General features: G+C 36.8%; 1 protein-coding gene across 1 annotated transcript in view; it reads left to right on the top strand.

Annotated features, from left to right (window-relative positions):
* The window catches only part of LOC106081568 (17-beta-hydroxysteroid dehydrogenase 13), a 29,302-nt gene extending 10,965 nt beyond the window's left edge, over positions 1 to 18,337 (top strand). The window contains exons 2-5 of the mRNA XM_013243602.2: positions 13,508 to 13,801; positions 13,892 to 14,069; positions 17,204 to 17,386; positions 17,832 to 18,337. Coding sequence (XP_013099056.1) covers positions 13,508 to 13,801; positions 13,892 to 14,069; positions 17,204 to 17,386; positions 17,832 to 18,092 — 916 coding nt within the window. The 3' untranslated portion in view covers positions 18,093 to 18,337. The remainder of the gene's footprint in view (positions 1 to 13,507; positions 13,802 to 13,891; positions 14,070 to 17,203; positions 17,387 to 17,831) is intronic.
* Positions 18,338 to 19,002: the final 665 nt, after the last annotated feature.

Here is a 19,002-nt window from a genome sequence, read left to right as displayed (position 1 = left end):
AAAAGCGAAAATGGATCATATTGGGTTGCCCAAAAAGTAATTGCGGATTTTTCATATAGTAGGCGTTGACAAATTTTTTCACAGCTTGTGACTCTGTAATTGCATTCCTTCTTCTGTCAGTTATCAGCTATTACTTTTAGCTTGCTTTAGAAAAAAAGTGTAAAAAAAGTATATTTGATTAAAGTTCATTCAAAATTTTATTAAAAATGCATTTACTTTCTTTTAAAATAATCAGCAATTACTTTTTGTGCAACCCAATACTTAACTCACGACCTCGTACTTAGGCCAATCATTTATGAATTAAATTAGCTGAGTGCTCAAGAAGTCTAATCGGAAGTTGGGTTTATTTGGAAGGGATTTTGAGGTCCCCCCCCCACTCTAATTATTAACACATTGTATATAACGCAGTTCTTTGATATTTTTATACAACTGGTCAAGTAATTACATCTTAATATGATAATTACACGTATATTTACGAATATTGAAATGACTTATAATAATTGTATTGATAATTTCACACTAATTACTAATCACTCTGTTAAATAGTTACAACATACTCGTTATCTACATTGTTGTTCTAAGATGTTTGACAGATTTTATTGCATTCATATTGAAAGCCATTATTCATGCATCAATTTGTTCATGCCAATTTATTCAAAGCGAAGCCATATAAAATGATATTTGTTGTTTGAGTAACTGCCAACTGCCAACAGCTTACAGCAAATTTCATATTATATGGCCTCTATATGCTCGTAAACACAACAAAAATATTTGCATTAAAAAAATTATTTAGAAGTTAAGAAGTGTTAAAAAGGACGGGAGGGATCTAGGGTTGCCCAAAAAGTAATTGCGGTTTCTTTTTAAAAGAAAGTAAATGCATTTTTAATAAAACTTAGAATGAACTTTAATCAAATGTATAATTGCCATTTTGTTCGATAACCTTTTGCCATCTTCCTGGCAAATTTAGTATTCCACGCTCATAGAACTTCTGGCCTTTATCTGCAAAAAAATGAACCAAGTGCGATTTTATAGCCTCATCATTGCCGAAAGTTTTACCATTTAAGGAGTTCTGCAAAGATCGAAATAAATGGTAGTCTGATGGTGCAAGGTCAGGGCTATATGGTGGATGCATCAAAAGTTCCCAGCCAAGCTCACTCAGTTTTTGGCGAGTGACCAAAGAAGTGTGCGGTCTAGTGTTGTCCTGGTGGAATAAGACACCTTTACGATTGACCAATTCTGGTCGCTTCTCCTTGATGGCTGTATTCAGTTTGCCCAATTGTTGACAGTAAACATCCGAATTAATCGTTTGGTTCCTTGGAAGCAGCTCAAAATATACCACACCCTTCCAATCTATGTGAGAAGTTTGCTCTAGTTCCTTAGTGGAATGTTCATGTGCAAAATTTGCACTTTGCACCGACATTACCACTTTACGGGAAATGCGATGGATTCGTTGATTGCAAAACCGTATACTTTGCAGTCTTACAAACAAAAAACAAGTAGGAGCGTGCTCAGTTTGGCCGGACCGAATCTTATATACCCTCCACCATGGACAGCATTTGTCGAGTTCTTTACGCGGTATCTCTTTTAAGACAAACAAAGAATAATGAATAAGGACTGTTATGCTATGGGAGCTATATCAAGTTATAGTTCGATTCGAACCATAAATGAATTGAATGCTAAACATTGTAGAAGTCATTATGTAATATTTCAGTCCATTCGGATAAGAATTGCTCCTAAAAGGGACTCAAGGAGCAAAATCGGAAGATCGGTTTATATGGGAGCTGTATCAAGCTATAGATCGATTCAGGCCATATTGGACACGCATGTTGACGGTCGTGGGAGAAGTCGTTGGACAAAATTTTAGCCAAATTGTATGATAACTGCGCCCTCTAGAGGCTCAAGAAATGAAGATCCCAGATCGGTTTATAGGGTTATGGACTGATTTGCGCCATACTAAGCACGGTACTTGGAAGTTATAACAGAACACGTCATGTTAAATTTCATCCAAATCGCATAAGAATTGCGCCCTCTAGCGGCTCCAGAAGTCGAGATCCAAGATCACTTTGTATGGCAGCTATATCAGGTTATATATCGATTTGCGCCATACTGCGCACAGTTGTTGGAAGTGATACCAAAATACCACGTGCAAAATTACAGCCAAATCGGATAAGAATTGCGCCCTCTAAAAGCTGAAGAAGTCAGGACCCAAAATCGGTTTATATTTACAATCCCAACCAACCTACACTAGTAAAAAGCATTTGCGCAAAATTTCAAGCGCCTATCTTTACTCGTTTGAAAGCTAGCGTGCTTTTGACAGACAGACAGACGGACGGACTGAATCTGAATTGATCTAAATCTTGATACAGCTCCCATATAAACCGATCTCCCGATTTAGATTCTTGAGCCCCTACGAGGCGTAATTCTTATCCGAATGAACTTAAATATTACACAATGACTTCTACAATGGTCAGCATTCAAATCATTTATGGTCCGAATCGAACTATAACTTGATATAGCTCCAATAGCACAACAGTTCTTATTCATTATTCTTTGTTTGCCTAAAAAAACATAACACGCTGAAAAAAATAGAGATATTAAGCTGAAACTTTGCACAGATTCTTTTCTTGTCCATAAGCAGGTTAAGTTCGACCAAAATCGGACAATCAAAAAATCGTATAAAAACCACATTTTTTATACGATTTGTCCATAAGCAGGTTAAGTTCGAACATATGCGAAATCGGAGTATATCTTGATATAGCCCCCATATAGACCGATCGGCCGATTTAGGGTAAGACCCTAAATCGCCCATAAAAGCAACATTTTTTATACGATTTTGCTGAAATTTGGGACAATGGCTTGAGTTAGGCCAGTCGATATCCTTCTTCAATTTGGCCCCGATCGGTCCAGATTTGGATATAGCTGTCACATAGACCGATCTCTCAATTTAAGTTCTTGGGCCCATAAAAGGCTCATTTATTGTCCGATTTTGCAAAAATTTGGGACAGTTAGTTGTGTTAGGACGTTCGACATTCTTCTTCAATTTGGCCCCGATCGGTTCAGATTTGGATATAGCTGCCACATAGACCGATCTCTCGATTTAAGGTTTTGGGCCCATAAAACGCGCATTTATTGTCCGATGTCGCCGAAATTAGGGACAGTGAGTTGTGTTAAAACTTTCGAAATCCTTCTTCAATTTGACCGAGATCGGTTCAGATTAGAATATAGCTGCCATATAGACCGATCTCTCTATTTAAGGTTTTGCGCCCATAAAAGGCGCATTTATTGTCCGATGTCGCCCAAATTTGGGCCCTTCGACATTCTTCTTCAATTTGGGTCAGATCGGTACAGATTTGGATATAGCAGCCATATAGACCGATCTCCCGATTTAAGGTTTTGGGGCCATAAAAGGCGCATTTATTGTCCGATTTCGCCGAAATTTGGGACAATTTGGATATAGCTGTTCAGATTTGGATATAGTTGCCACATAGACCGATCTCTCGATTTAAAGTCTTGACATTATAAAAAGTGCTTTTATAATTCAATTTCGCTGAAATTTGACATAGTGACTTATGTAAGGCTTTTCGACATCTGTGTCGTATATGGTTCAGATCGGTCTTTATTTGGATATAGCTACCAAAAAGACCAATATTTTGTTCTACAAAATTGAACAATGACTTGTACTTATTAGACCACTCAATGTCCGTGCTTTATTTGGTCCAAATAGGACCATATTTCGATATAGCTGCGATGGGGGCATACATTATGCATTTTTCAGCGGACTATGACGAAAGGTGGTTTACAAGGGGACGAGAACTGGGACCGGTCCCTACCACAAGAGGACCTGTCCCTGTCCCATTTTCCGTAGGGTAGCTTCAGTTAGTATAGAAAAAAACGTTCAATACCAACCCAAAATTTCTAACAGGGAGACTGCTTATAGTGTGAACTCCTTAATATCCCGCTGGAGAAGATTATATAAGATGCAGGTGTGAACAGACATGACACACTATTCACTAGGGAACACATGTCTGAAAATTTGTAGCAGAATCCATGATGGTGAAACCAAATTCTAAATTTATTTTTATTAGTCTAAAATTGTTCCTGTATATAAAAAATATTCACAAATGGCATTCTATACGTTGCATAGCATTATTTATAATCAGACAAGTGCTTTTTTTTCTTATCAGAAATTGAACATGGGCTTGTGTACGCATTAAAAAGATTATTTTTGCCGTTAGTAACATAAAATGTGGCAAATGATCAATTTTTAAAATTTAAAAAACTATGACAACATATGCAAGTCAAATTTCAATTTTTTTTTTCACTCGAAAATCTCAAAAAGTAAAGGCATGTAGACTTCTCTCATATCAAAGAGCGCTGTTTGGTTCCAGTTCCCAGCGCAATAATAGGAGACCTTATTTTTATAACTGAGTCATCTTTTTCAAGAAATTTTGCATGGATGAAGACTTTGCAAAGGTCGTCGGCATATGCGAAGATGCAACTCTTGCCCTATATACCTGCAAGAGAGCTTTTGGCAAAAGTTGGGGGTTTAAGCCGCGTGTCATGCACTGGGTATATACTGCAGTTTTCAGACATATAATGCTATATGGTGTTATGGTCCTGGTCAAACGGATCCCAAGGCATACATCACATCCACACTGAGGGCGACACCATCTGCCGCACTGAATTCCATGCTATGTACATTACACCCTGCCTTAATATACTCCTAAAGATCTAGAACTGGTCATATCGAAAAGATTACCCTACCACTGCCGTGTGTAGCAAGCGGAGATCCTTGCTATTAAGGAAGTGGTGAAATGGCTAACATATAATGTCATTACGACGATTGGCATAAATATCTGCTTCGACAGCCATTAAATCCCTGGAGAATGTATTCCTGAACACAAAAACCACCCCGACTGTCGCAGATCCCTCAACAAGATGGCTGAATAGTTCAAAATCCACCCATTCTGGGTACCGGGCCACAGAGATATCCCAGACAATTGCAAAGCGGACGAGCTTGCAAGACTAGGAACTACCTTACACATTCCGGGTAAACTGGAATCTGTGGGTATGCGTCTAGCGACATGTAAGCTAGGTTTTCAGGATCAGGTCCGAAGGACAAGGAATGATAGATGGTCACAAATAAGGGGCTGTGAGCATTCCAAAATTATGTGACCTAATCTCGATTTGAAGTGGTAAATAACGAGGAGATGAGTCGACAGTCACCGCCCTGAACCGCACGGGGGTCAAACTGAGTTTCTCCCAGTGTGACTGTATGCTACGTGACAGGCCTATCAGCGCGCACTGCGGAGATAATGTAGTCAGAAGTCGGGAGGTAAGGGGAACTACTTAAGGGTGGGGTGTTCTTGGGATTCGCTTTCCCCAAAGGGAGGAATGGGAAGCGAATACTGTGTTTGAAGAGAATGATACATCGGTCTTTGTAGATAGCTCCAAGATGAAGACAGGGACTGGATTGGGGCCATATTCAGCGTATGTATGTTCTTTCTGCGAGTGTATGTTCTTTCATGCAGAGCTCTGTGCCATAACGATAGCCACAAACGGTATTCTGGGAAGGGATTTACAGTTTTCGAAATCAGTATACATATATGGCGACACTCAAAGCCGTGGGGTTCTAGGAATCCTGTGGAATCCCTGAATAGACTACAGTTTTACGACATAGTGCTAACATGCATTAGCGCATACGAGGGCGTCGTATTGACGCTTACCCCTACTCCCTTCTTGCAATTTCTTTTTATCACATACTTTTCAATTTCTTTTCACCACAGGTCAGACTGGCCACCGAGTGAACTTACCTTTTCATGGTGGGCTATCCATTCAACCTAAACTATTAACAATATATTGTGATAAATTCCACAGAGAAATCATAAAATAGCAGAAAAACAGTTTTCCAAATTAAATTTTTGACTTTGAAATTTGTTCAGACTTCAAATATTGTCAGCTGACACGAAAACGGAACGTAAAATTTTGTTTCTACTGAATTCTACTTTCCGGTTATGGTCGGCAAACGTTCGGCAATCATTTGTATTTATAAGCCAAAACAAAACAGCTGACACGTTTTTCTACATTTACGGTATGTTTACGAGAGCATAACCAGGCCTTTATGGTTGTAACGCAAATTAATTTGTTATTGGGCAAGTGGCTCTACCTTATTAATTTTACCTTAGTAATTACCTCACAATTGTTGCCAGTACTACTAGAGGATGAGCACCGCTGACACTTTTTTCTGGTGTTTCAGGCTTTCAGTGCCAAAGATGGACATCTAACTTCAGAGCTATGGTGGTGATTATTTTACAGTATTTTCTAATTAATCTTTCAAATTGTTTTTTAGTGACCATTTGTCTAATTTCTTATATTCGGTGACATTTTGAATCGGAATACTTGCCAATGACAATGGGGGGCCTTTTCACTTTTTGTGGCAGTACTTGGCATTGAGGATGTCAACTTGTTCTTTTTTACATTCATTCTTTGTTTATGTTTTCTCCCATATGATGACATTTTCAATCGACAAACTTAACATCCTTTGTGATGTTAATGGGGCCTATCCACTTAATGATTTTGCAAGTGACTTAACCTTCTATTAGTGAATCCTGGTATAATCACTAGAGTCCGGATTTTTCTGCAAAATCGAAATTTTTCAATCTATTATTTAGCAAATGCGTTGGTATTTTCATATTTAGCAGCGGTATTGAAGTTATGAAGTCAATATAAGTTTACAGGAAAAATTGGATTGGAAAATACCACCGCATTTGCAAAATAATAGATATTAAAAATTGAGATTTTGCATAAAAATCCGGACACTAATAATCACATCAAAAACAATATAATCAAGGTTTTCGAGCGAAGATTAAAGGTTTGATTTTGCATAAAAATCCGGACACTAATAATCACATCAAATACAATATAATTAAGGTTTTCGAGCGAAGATTAAAGGTGGCATCTGAAGCCAAGCAAACCCTGAAACATAATTTCAAGTTGAAGGACGAGACCAAGAAAACATTCAATGCTTATAACTATAACTTTCAACTATGGATCGACTTTATCTGTCTCAGTGCTCGAAAAAACACAGATAACATGAGTGTGAAAAATGATACATCCTTCAACCTTAAGCTAAGTATTCTGTTCAGTTTTTCGAGCGGAATGCTGTCAAACTCCATATAAAAAAGAAAGTCGGCGAAACGTTGGCTGAAAATCGGTGAGTAAAATGGCAAAAAAACTAATATAGTGGCAACACTTGAAACTATTGCCGGCGTCATTTTAGTTTGTTTCATTGGTTTCAATGGTTCGCATTTCTTTAATTAAGAAGAGAGAACAATAAGTGCAGATAAAGAAACGTGTTTTGGTATGGAAATAAAAACATTTGATTGCTGTCAAATTTCGCTCGCCAAACAATTGCAAATTTCAACGGCTATTCCGAAAGCAGAATAGAATACCAACCCTTACAGCTTAAAATGATTTTGCAGGTGGGTATAAAAATAATTGCCAGCAAAGTATAATGGAATGTAACAGCTAACAATTCATTGTGTAAGTAACGTGATCTCAACGAGTAGTGGAACACGCGAAGAATACATTTAATAAATACAGTAAAAACTTGAACGCAACAATGTAGAAATTTTGACCTAAAATGTAACAGTTCACGATAGATGCAACAATGTTTTTTTTCGGTTTAAAACCTATAGTTAATAACCAATACATACGTGTTCTTTTAAAAATTCTAAATGTGTTTTTTTTTCATATTTAACCGAAGTTTATCTCAAAATGATTATAAAATCTGGTGTCAAAGTTCATTTGCTTTATTTTATATTTGTCTATGACTTGTCTGTCTTTTTTATTATATATTTTTTCTGATATGAATGAGGAATGGTTTATTTTTTGTTTGTTTTTGAATTCAATTCTAAACGTTGTGGATCACCATTACAATTGCCATTGTGTATTAGTCACCACCCCTACCGAATTCGATTACACGAATTTACTTGACATGCGATGGCATTAAACTTTTAGAGCATCATGATATTAGCTATCAAAAAGGCATCACGTTCATTACAAGGGCCCTAGCAACATCAGATTATCATAAACGGAGATATCTATTGTTTGTTATACCAATGCGTAATATGCGCCATAAAAAAGCTAACTTAACTTTAAAATGAACAAACGTGTTTGTTTTGCACCAAATGTTATCGGCTACTGCGATCGAAACAACTATTCAATAACAATTGAGATAAATGTGCTGATGATTAAAAACTAAACGGCAACACGTGTAATAAAAAGTTTAATTGGCTTAATGTTTTGTATCCCAATCCACAGGATTCACTAATAGAAGGTAGGGTTACTTACAAAAACATAAAGTGAATAGGCCCCATGAACATCTTTAAGATTGTCAAAATCGGCCTATTGTGAATGTTAACAAATGTCAGTAAAATTTTTTCCCTCACAAGATGCAGCATAATGCACAACCACGCATTTTTTTCTTAATATTTCACATCTTTTCCAAAACGGCTTGAAATGTTTTTGCAAGCAAATGAGAAAAACGTAAAAACAATTCAAACCAGTAAGGAAGGGCAAAAGTAGGGCGGTGCCAACCATATAATACCCTACACCTACCCTATAAGTACAATGTGTGAGCTATATCCAATTCAGAACCAACTTTGATAGACCTCGGCGGATGTGTACAGATGGGATATTAAACAATCCGTATCAAATTTCGAGCTATATCCAATTCTGAACCGATTTCGAGCAAACTTCTAAGAAAATTTGGTAGGCGCCGATTGCAAAACGTTGGTAATATTGGTCAATAAATGCGCTTGAAGTGACCCTAGAAGTGAAAATCGGGCGATATATATATATAAATTTTGCTAAACGCTTGCCTCGACGTCTGCCACAGTATCTGAGAAGTTTGCTCGAAATCGGTTCAGATTTAGGTATAGCTCCCATATACATGTTCGTCCGATTTTGAGAAATATTGCACGAAAGTGCTAATTTTTAAACCGATTCTTTCGAAGTTTGGCAGGAAGGATTTTCTTATGACTCTCAACATTGACCTGGTGAATTCCATAAAATTCGGCGTGGATTTAGATATAGCTGTCATATATATATATATATATATATATATATATATATATATATATATATATATATATACAGGGTGGCTGATGAAAGCCGCTACCAAAAAAAAATGTAATAACTTTTTTTCTATTTAATAATAATAATTTAATAATTAATTTAATTAATTAATTAATTAATTTAATTAATAATAATTTAATAATTAATTTAATAATTTAATTTAACATGAATAAAAGAAAAATGTATTCCATACACCGAAAAAAAAATGTAGCAATATTCATCATTGTAGCAATATTCATCAGCCACCCTGTATATATATATATATATATATATATATATATATTTATATATATATATATATATATATATATATATATATATATATATATATATATATATATTTATATATATATATATATATATATATATATATATATATATATATATATATATATATATATATATATATATATATATATATATATATATATATATATATATATATATATATATATATTTTATGGAATTCACCAGGTCAATGTTGAGAGTCATAAGAAAATCCTGCCAAACTTCGAAAGAATCGGTTTAAAAATTAGCACTTTCGTGCAATATTTCTCAAAATCGGACGAACATGTATATGGGAGCTATACCTAAATCTGAACCGAACCGATTTCAGATACTGTGGCAGACGTCGAGGCAAGCCTTTAGCAAAATTTTGGCAAGGTGGATCAATAAATGCGCTTGCTGTGACTATATAGGAGTTAAAATCGGACAATATATATATAAGAGGTATACCTAAATCTGAACCGATTTTCATAAAAGTACAAGTAATGTCGAGACTCAAGAGAAAATCCTTCCTGCCAAATTTCGAGAGAATCGATTAATAAATGATCATTTTATTGCAATATTACTGCAAATCGGACGAACATATATGTGGGAGCTATATCTAAATCTTAAACGATTTCGAGCAAACTTTACAGACATTGAGAAAGTCGTCAATGAAAGCGTTATACAAAATTTTGGGAAGATTGGTCAATAAATGCACTTGCAGTGGCTCTAGGAGTGAAAATCTAGCGATATATATATAGGAGCTATATCCAAATTTGAACCGATTTTTCCCAATTTCAATAGGCTTCGTCTCTAGACCGAAAAACATACCTGCACCATATTTTAAGATGATCAGATGAAAACTGCGACAAGTACTTTGTACACAAATTAACATGGACAGACGGACAGGCGGACATAGCTAAATCGAATAAGAAGGTGATTCTGGGTCGATCAGTATACTTATCAATGGGTCTATCTCTCTTCCTTTACAAACAAATGCACTAAGTTATAATACCCTGTACCACAGTAGTGGTGTAGGGTATAAAAATTGTATGTCGGCTGACCGCTTGGCTTAACCTTGTTGAGTGAATCCTGCCTAAACCATAGGATGAGGGTATACTAAAGTCATTCCATTCATAACACCTCGAAATATTGGTCTAAGGCCCTGGCTTAATATAAAAAGTGCTTGACTCGAATTTTTCTTACCTTGCAGGAGAAGAAAAAATTTGGCTTAGTTCTATTTTTGAAATCGTTACAAACTTGTAATGTATTTGTAGGCCACCGTAGCGCAGAGGTTTGCATATTCGCCTATGACGTCGAACGCCTGAGTTCGAATGCTGACGAGAACAGCAGAACAAACTTTTTTTCAGCTTACCGCCTTCTAATGCTGGCGACATTTGTGAGGTACTACGCCATGTAAAAAATTCTCCCCAAAGAGGTGTCGCACTTCTGCCCGCCCCTTCGGACTTGGCTATAAAAATGAGGCCCCTTATCATTGAGCTTAATTTTGAATCGGACAGTACTCATTGATATGTGAAAAGTTTGCCCCTATACTTCAAGGGAATGTTCATGGCAAATTTACATTTGTAATTGCATCCACCTGAAATTTGGAGGCGAGGTGCAACTGACATTTGTTTTGCAGTATAAACAAAAAACTCCATTTTGAACAAATTTGAGTTGGTCCTTTTTGTATTAAGCCATCGATATGCTTGTACATTGTTCATCGTCAAAATTTTTTAGGTCGATCTGGCGAGGTCCTTTCGTCGGTCTGTCGATAGCACGCTGAATTCAAAGGAGTAAAGCTATTCGTTCGTTTGCACAAATACTCCTTAATACAGTGAAGGGTAAAAACTTCACGCGGACTTGTTTTTATGACTTTTCGTTTAAAGAACTAGAGAAATGCAATCATCGGTGCAGTAAATGATAAGATTCGATACGGACGAACTTATATTTAGGGATAAAATGCATTCAGAATTAGAGGTGGCAAACTATCATATTTATAAATATCGATTGTATCGATACTATCGTTTTTTTCCCATCTCCTTTATTTATATAAAAGCAATATCAATACACAGACCAAATAAAACCAAGGATTAACAAAGTCAGTTGGAAGTTATGAGAGAAATCATTGTACAAAATGTTAGCCTAATCGGATGAAAATTCCGCCCTCTATAGGCGCAATGCAAGGATACATTTAGTGTCGCATCGCTTATTTTTGTTTAATTTTGCAAAAAAATTTACTTTTCCGATAGTATCTATCGGAAAAATATCAATCGATATTCAATCAAAAATTAAAAAATCGATAGTACCATTGCCAGCTGTATTCAGAATAACGAATTACATCAGTCATTACATTGTATCATGTAGAATATATGATTATTGAATATTTTCTTGCTTAATGATATAAATATAAAGTTTTAAAAGAAAAATCAAAACCACATTCGTATTGTACCATTTTTATAATTCGTACGAAATAATATTTTTACAGCATACATCAAAGATACTGAATCAGCTTTCCATGAATTATAACAAAAACAGATTTGCTAATAAATGGTTGACACATCGTTCCAAACGACCACATTTTTTTAAATAATTTTTGTTTATTTAAATGCCAATAATATCAGAATCCGTTGACTTTTGCTTGATATGATCACCTTTTGACTTGACTTTTACTTTGAGTCGGTCCAGCTGTGCGAATAAATTTTACCGATATTTTGACCCATTCCCGAACAATCGGTCTCGTCAGCGCATCTATACTGGCATATTTTTATACCCACTACCGAAGGAATCCAAATTTTGCTCATGAACATTCCACTAAGGAATGGGGGCAAACTTCTCAGATGTCAATGACTGCAGTCTGATTCAAGTTCAATCTCAATGATAAGGGGCCTCCTTTTTATACCCGGGTCCGAACGGTGTGCCGCAGTGCAATATAACTCTTTTGAAAGTAGTTTTTAGTCGATCTTCTGCGCTCATTTTATAATCTCTGACACCAAGTCTCGAAGTGTCTCCCACCACTTGATCTTTCTATCGGGCTTTTGGTCGTCCCGGTTTGCGTGTTTGCCTTCAAAAGACTATTTTGTTGGAGCTTCTTCATCCACTCTGACAAGCCGACGCAACCGTTGTATTTTGATACGTTTAACTATGCTATCGTTGCCATACAGTTCGTGGTTCATACGACGCCTATATTCTCCATTAACGCAAACGGGTCCATATATTTTACGCAGAATCTTTCTCGCAAACACTTTAAACACTGCCTCGTCTGCTTTCACAAGTACCCATGCCTCAGAACCATATAACGACACGGGTAGTATCAGTGTCTTGTATAGTGTAATCTTCGTCTGTCGAGAGGGGCCTTGTTTCCCAACTGCTTACTTTATCCACAGCAGCATCTGTGTTTGTCAGTATTATTCTTCGCTTTATCTCAAAACTGGTGTCATTCGTTTCAGTTACGGCGGTGACGAGGTAGATAAAGTTGCTGACTATTTCAAAGTTGTTGTTCCCAACTCTCTCCAATTTCTTTCTCTTATCGGTTTTACAAGGCTTTTTGGAAGTTGAAACCATCCATTTCGTCTTATCTCCATTTACTGCCAGACCCATTTTCACTTACTCTCTTTCGATTTTTTCAAAGGCTGCAGTTACTACCTCCGGTGACCAATCCATGATATCGATGTCATCTGTCCTTTGTAATCACACTATAGATTTTAACAAGTAAAAACGTGCTAAAAGTACGTTTACATAGGCCATTAAATTCGGATTTTTTGGTGTTTTCGAACACAGTGTTAACAGACAGGATTTGTTTTTGGATTTAGTTAAATCCAGATCATAAAAATTTCAATGTAAATGTGCTACAAAACTTTGCGCCAGTTTCCCTGTGTAATTAATGTGTCTATTAATAGTTTATTTTAAACAAAATAAATAGGCGAATGATTTAGGCTTCTAGGGATTTAGGTTGTCAAAATTGAGAAAGGTCGTCCCAATGGGATTAGATAGATTTTTGTTCTTTATCAAAATGTGAATATAGACTAGCAAGCTAAACATCAAGATTATGTTTTGTTTAACCAGTAAAGATTAATTTTCTCTCCTTTTCTTATATTTTCAGCTCTCCCGATTATGCGGCCATCCTACAAACGATCTTAGAAGTAATCGTTTTCCACATCAAATTCTGGTTTGCCACCTTCGAGGGTATAGTGCGTTCTTTCTTGCCCAAAGAAGAAGTCGATGTTAGAGGCAAATTTGTCTTCATCACCGGCACCGGTCATGGCATGGGCAAATACATGGCCCAACAGTATGCTGGTCTGGGTGCTAAAATCATATGCGTCGATGTCAACGAAAAGAACAACACACAGACTGTCAAGGAAATCAAGCAAGGTGGAGGTTCTGCTTTTGGCTATACGTAAGTTTTGAAGATTTGAATTGAAAGGACAGGGGGGGTAGTAGTGGTAAATGTGATATTCATTTGATTTAATTTTTTTTTTCATTTTAGCTGTGATGTAACAAATCGCCAAGCCATCTTTGAATTGGCTGAAAAAGTGCAACAGGAACATGGCTTTATTGAAATCATTGTCAACAATGCCGGTATTATGCCTTGCCGTCCCTTGTTGGAGCAAACCGAACAAGAGATTCGTTTGATGTACGATGTAAATGTGATGGCTCATTTCTGGGTAAGTTAAAAGGACAAAATCAGAAGGAGGCAAAGGGGAGAATAGAAAAGGACTCAAGAATTCAAGCCGGAAGATCGGCTTAAATGGGAGCTATATCAGATTATGTGTAAATTTGGACAATACTTAGAATGAATGTTAAAAAATCATAACAAAACAACATATGCAGATAAGTTAAGCAAGGAGATCGATAAGTTAAGCAGACTATGACGCTGAACGCCTGAGTTCGAATTCTGGCGAGACCATAAAACAAAAATTTTCACCGGTGGTTTTCCCCTCATAATGCTGGCGACATTTGTGAGGTACTATGCCATGTAAAACTTCTCTCCAAAGAGGTGTCGCACTGCGGCACGCCGTTCGGACTCGGCTATAAAAAGGAAGCCCCTTTTCATTGAGCTTAAACTTTAATCGGACTGCACTGCATTGATATGTGAGAAGTTTGCCCCTGTTCCTAAGTGGAATGTTCATGGTCAAAATTTGCATTTGCATACCTAAACATGGACCGATTTGGCTCATTTTTAATCCCAACCGACCTATACCAATAAAAAGCATTTGTGCAACATTTCGAGCATTACTCGTTCGTATGTCTATATGCATTTGAAAGACTACATACCGAGCGACGGTAGGACATGGTTAGATGGAATTCACATTTCTGGACGAACTAGAAAACATGTACTTTGTGTTGTTTTAGACAAATGTTTTGGTATATTAAAAATGGAATGACGTACATAGTTTGAGCTATTAGTTGAACTCTCAATAGATTTCTTGGCGGCTCGTCCTTCTGCGCTTCTCAATAGGTCTTTCTCTACTTGGCCTTTATAGCTAGGGCTGCCGGCATGGGGGTCATATATCAGATTCGTGCTTGCTCTAGTCAAAAATACCTTTCATTTGAGCCCTATTTGTCATTATTCGTTTATATTTCCATTTGGCGGGCTTTGGAAACAAACTAAATTTCGTTTAAAATGCCCGAACTACACGTCCTATTGAAGGGTATTTAGTGAGTTGACTGGTCCCGGACTCTGTCCCAAAAGTGTATACCAGATTCGTAGTCAACTCCCAAAGACCTTTCATTTGATACTCATTTTGTGACGTTGGACATTCTTGCCTGTTTTGGGCTTGGTGAGACCCCGTAGACACCTCGGACCAAATTCTTATAACAGATGTGTTCTCAACTTCCAAACACCTTTCATTTAATACCCATATTGCCTAAAGCGGTGAAGTGTCCGGTTGGGGGTTTTTCGTGGGTGGGGGACCCCCTCGAACCCTTTGGGTGAAATTTGAAGTTCGTACTCTACTCTTAAATACCTTTCATTTGATACCCATATTGCCCAAAGCGGTGAAAGTGTCCTGTTTGGGGGTTTTTTTGGGGATGAGGGACCCCCACCGAACACTTATGGTGACATTTTTTACCAAGTTCGTACTCTACTCATAAATACCTTTCATTTGATACCCAGATTGTAGCAATCGTTAAACATGTCCGTTCGTGTGGATTTTATGATGGGGCGTCCCCCCAAGTTATATTACCCTATCCAGATATGGATATAGCTGCCATATAGACTGATCTCGCGATTTAAGGTATTGGACCCAAAAAAGGCGCATTTATTGTCCGATTTCGCTGAAATTTGGGACACTTTGGAAAATTTGAGAGTTGTGTTAGGCCCTTCGACAATGTTTTCAATTTGGACCAGATCGATCCAGATTTGGGTATTGCTGCCATATAGACCGATCTCTCGATTTAAGGCCTTGGGCCCATTTTCTGTCCGACTTCGCTGAAATTTAGGACAGTTGTTGGCTCCTCTTGAAGATGGCTCAGATCGGTCCACATTTGGATATAGCTGCCATATAGACCGATCCCTCGATTTAAGTTCTTGTTGGCTCCTCTTGAAGATGGCTCAGATCGGTCCACATTTGGATATAGCTGCCATATAGACCGATCCCTCGATTTAAGTTCTTGGGCCCATAGAAAGGCGCATTTTTTGTCCGATTTCGCTCAAATTTAGGACAGAGGGTTTTGTCGGTATCCTATTTGAAGATGGCCCAGATCGGTCCAGATTTGGATATATCACCCATATAGACCGATCTCTCGATTTGAGGTATTGGGCTCATAAAAAAGCTCATTTTCTGTCCGATTTCGCTGAAATTTAGGACAGTGGGTTGTATTAGGCCCCTCGATATCCTTTTTGAAGATGGCCATATCGGTGCAGATTTAGATATAGCTGCCATATAGACCGATCTCTCGATCTAAGATCTTGGCCCCTCAATGCCTTTTGACTTAAATAAAGTAAACATATCATGTTGGGGTTTTTTGGGGGTTGGGGTGTACTTTACTCTTCCTCGACTGCATTCAGTACTCTTCATTTGATATCCATATTGTCCCAAACTCACCTGGTAGTCAAACTCTACAATCTGTAAATATTGTATTTGAGGATAATCGTTTAAAATTTGTTGATTTGAAGCCACATGTTAGCTAAATATCCTTCGTCCCCCATAAGGCTGAACCGATTTTCTTAAGGATGATATGAAAGGTATTAAAGTCTATATAATTATCATATCGCATGGGAGCGGACCCACCGGGATAGTATGAGACTCGAACGAATGGTATTTTGGAGTAGAATACGAAAAACACGTCGAAACGGAAAAGTAATCTAACCAGGTAATATGGGACTCATTTGAAAAGTTTTCGGAAGTAGGTTAAGAATTTCGCATGCAAATTCGGGACGAAGTGTGTGGAGGATGCGCCACCTGAGGCCCCGTCAAAAACCCCTCAAGCCGACATGCTGGCCGATCGGCCAAAATGGATCTCAAATGAAAGGACGTTGAGAGTAGAGTACAAATAATGCATCCAAATTTGGCAAGACTTAAAATGAACCACAATATGTGTGTTAAACAAATAAAGTATGTTAATGAGGATCCAAGATGGACCCATGGGCAGCGGCTTGATAATATTTAAAGAAGTTTAGGATATAGAGGGCTTGTTTCTCACCAGAGTTCTGGTCAGTTGCTAACCTAAACTATAGTGTATCTATGTATCTTATTTTATAAAAAAAATCTTACAAAATCAAATTTCTCCTAAAAATGGTCCCAATTTAAAAAGTTTCTCATATTTGCTATATAAAAAATTATTGTTTTTTTTTCAGATCCTTCAAGCCTTCTTGCCCCAAATGATTTCCAAAAACAAGGGTCACATTGTTGCCATGTCCTCATGTGCTGGTTTATTCGGTTTGCCCAATTTGGTGCCTTATTGCGGAACTAAATTCGCTGTGCGCGGTATAATGCAATCTATGAATGAGGAATTGCGTCGTCTCAACAAGCAAAACAATGTAAGTAGCAACAAGACAAAAAAAAACACAAAAGCAGTTCAAGAATTTGAATTATTATGGATTGTTGGTTAATATCAAGGCGAATTTAACAAGGTGGACTCACACGAAAAGCTGTTAGCAGCCGATCAGATTTGACGGTATTAAGATGTCAGATTTGTGTTTGGATTCTCTTTGTTGTCATCTTCTCTCTCGCATATCCTCTGCTCGTGTACGCACACGCACACAAATTTTTTATGTGTGCTGACAAACTGTCGATCAGCTTGATGGCAAAATGGCGGATTGCACCATATGATTTGTGGTTGTTGTAGAATGAATGAATGAGACCACCTTTAATTGTTTCGCCATGGGTTAATATGTAATTTTCTTTTAAAAAATGTTTATTTTTTTAGTTTTTCATTTTTAATCTTTTTTAAATTTAACAATTTTTTTCCAATATTTATTCTAGATTAAATTCACCACCATCTATCCCTATATGGTTGATACTGGCCTTTGCAAGAATCCTCATTTCCGTTTCTCGTGGATGAAAATGGTTGAACCTAAGGAAGCTGCTAGTGCCATCATTTATGCTCAACGTACTGGCCTCGAGGAGGTCAGCATTCCTCGCCATTACATATATCTGGAAAAGATTGGCCGCCTGTGGCCCCGCAAAGCTATGCGTGTGGCCAATGATTTTGTTGATGCCTATGTAGAATCGGATAAGAAATAATTGTCTTTATCTGTTTACCCCTCACCAGCTGCTCTGTTCCAAATCCTTTAGAAAAAGAAAGAGAGAGAGGCTTTTTGTCCCAAAGAATGTTTGATTAAGTCACAAAAACCCGGATTTCCTGGGGAAACCCCAAAACAAAACAAAAAAACTGAAACAAAAATTTACTTAAACAAATAATTTAATTATTATGATTTTTTTATATTTAAAATAAAAAGAATTTTTTATAAAAAAAATAACAAAGAAAACACATGTCTTGTTTTGCTTTAGAAGTATTTTTTCATTTTCGTTTTTTAGGAAGGTGTACATAAATAGTTTATTTTTTCATTTATTTGTTTTTTTTTTTTTTATAAATATATTTACAAATATCTTCTTTTTGGTTTCTCAAATAGGATTTTGTGTATATATTTGGTATTAACTAGATTTAGTTTTTTTTTTGTTAATTGTTATTGTGTTATGCAACAAGTTATAGAACAGTTTCATTTTATTTTGGTTAAACACATTTACAAAATTTAATTTAATTAAAAAAAGAAAGCTCATGGTAATGATAACGTCTGTGTTCAACTTAAAACATTCCAATTTTGTTATACAAATTTTTAAAATTACTAAGAAGTTTAAGAAATAAAGCCTTGCACTGACTTTGGCTTTTCGCACGAACAACTGTCAAAATGCATTAAGCCTAGTACTGACTTCGACTATTCGCGCGAACAACTTTTAAAACACATTTGGCCTAGTACAGACTTCGGCTTTTCGCAAGATGAACTGTCAAAACGCATTACAAAACAAGTAAAAGCGTGCTTAGTTCGTGCCCGTGCCCACCACCATGGATTCCGCTAAAAATGTACCCTTTTTAACTGAGTTTGTATTTGAATTATTTTGGTCTTAAGAAGTTGTATTGGGATGTCCGCATTTA

This window comes from Stomoxys calcitrans, chromosome 4, assembly GCF_963082655.1.
Source record: "Stomoxys calcitrans chromosome 4, idStoCalc2.1, whole genome shotgun sequence".
Taxonomy (NCBI): Eukaryota; Metazoa; Arthropoda; class Insecta; order Diptera; family Muscidae; genus Stomoxys; species Stomoxys calcitrans.
The sequence above is the reverse complement of the archived record's forward strand: the minus strand, read 5'-3'. Positions and strand labels throughout refer to the sequence as shown.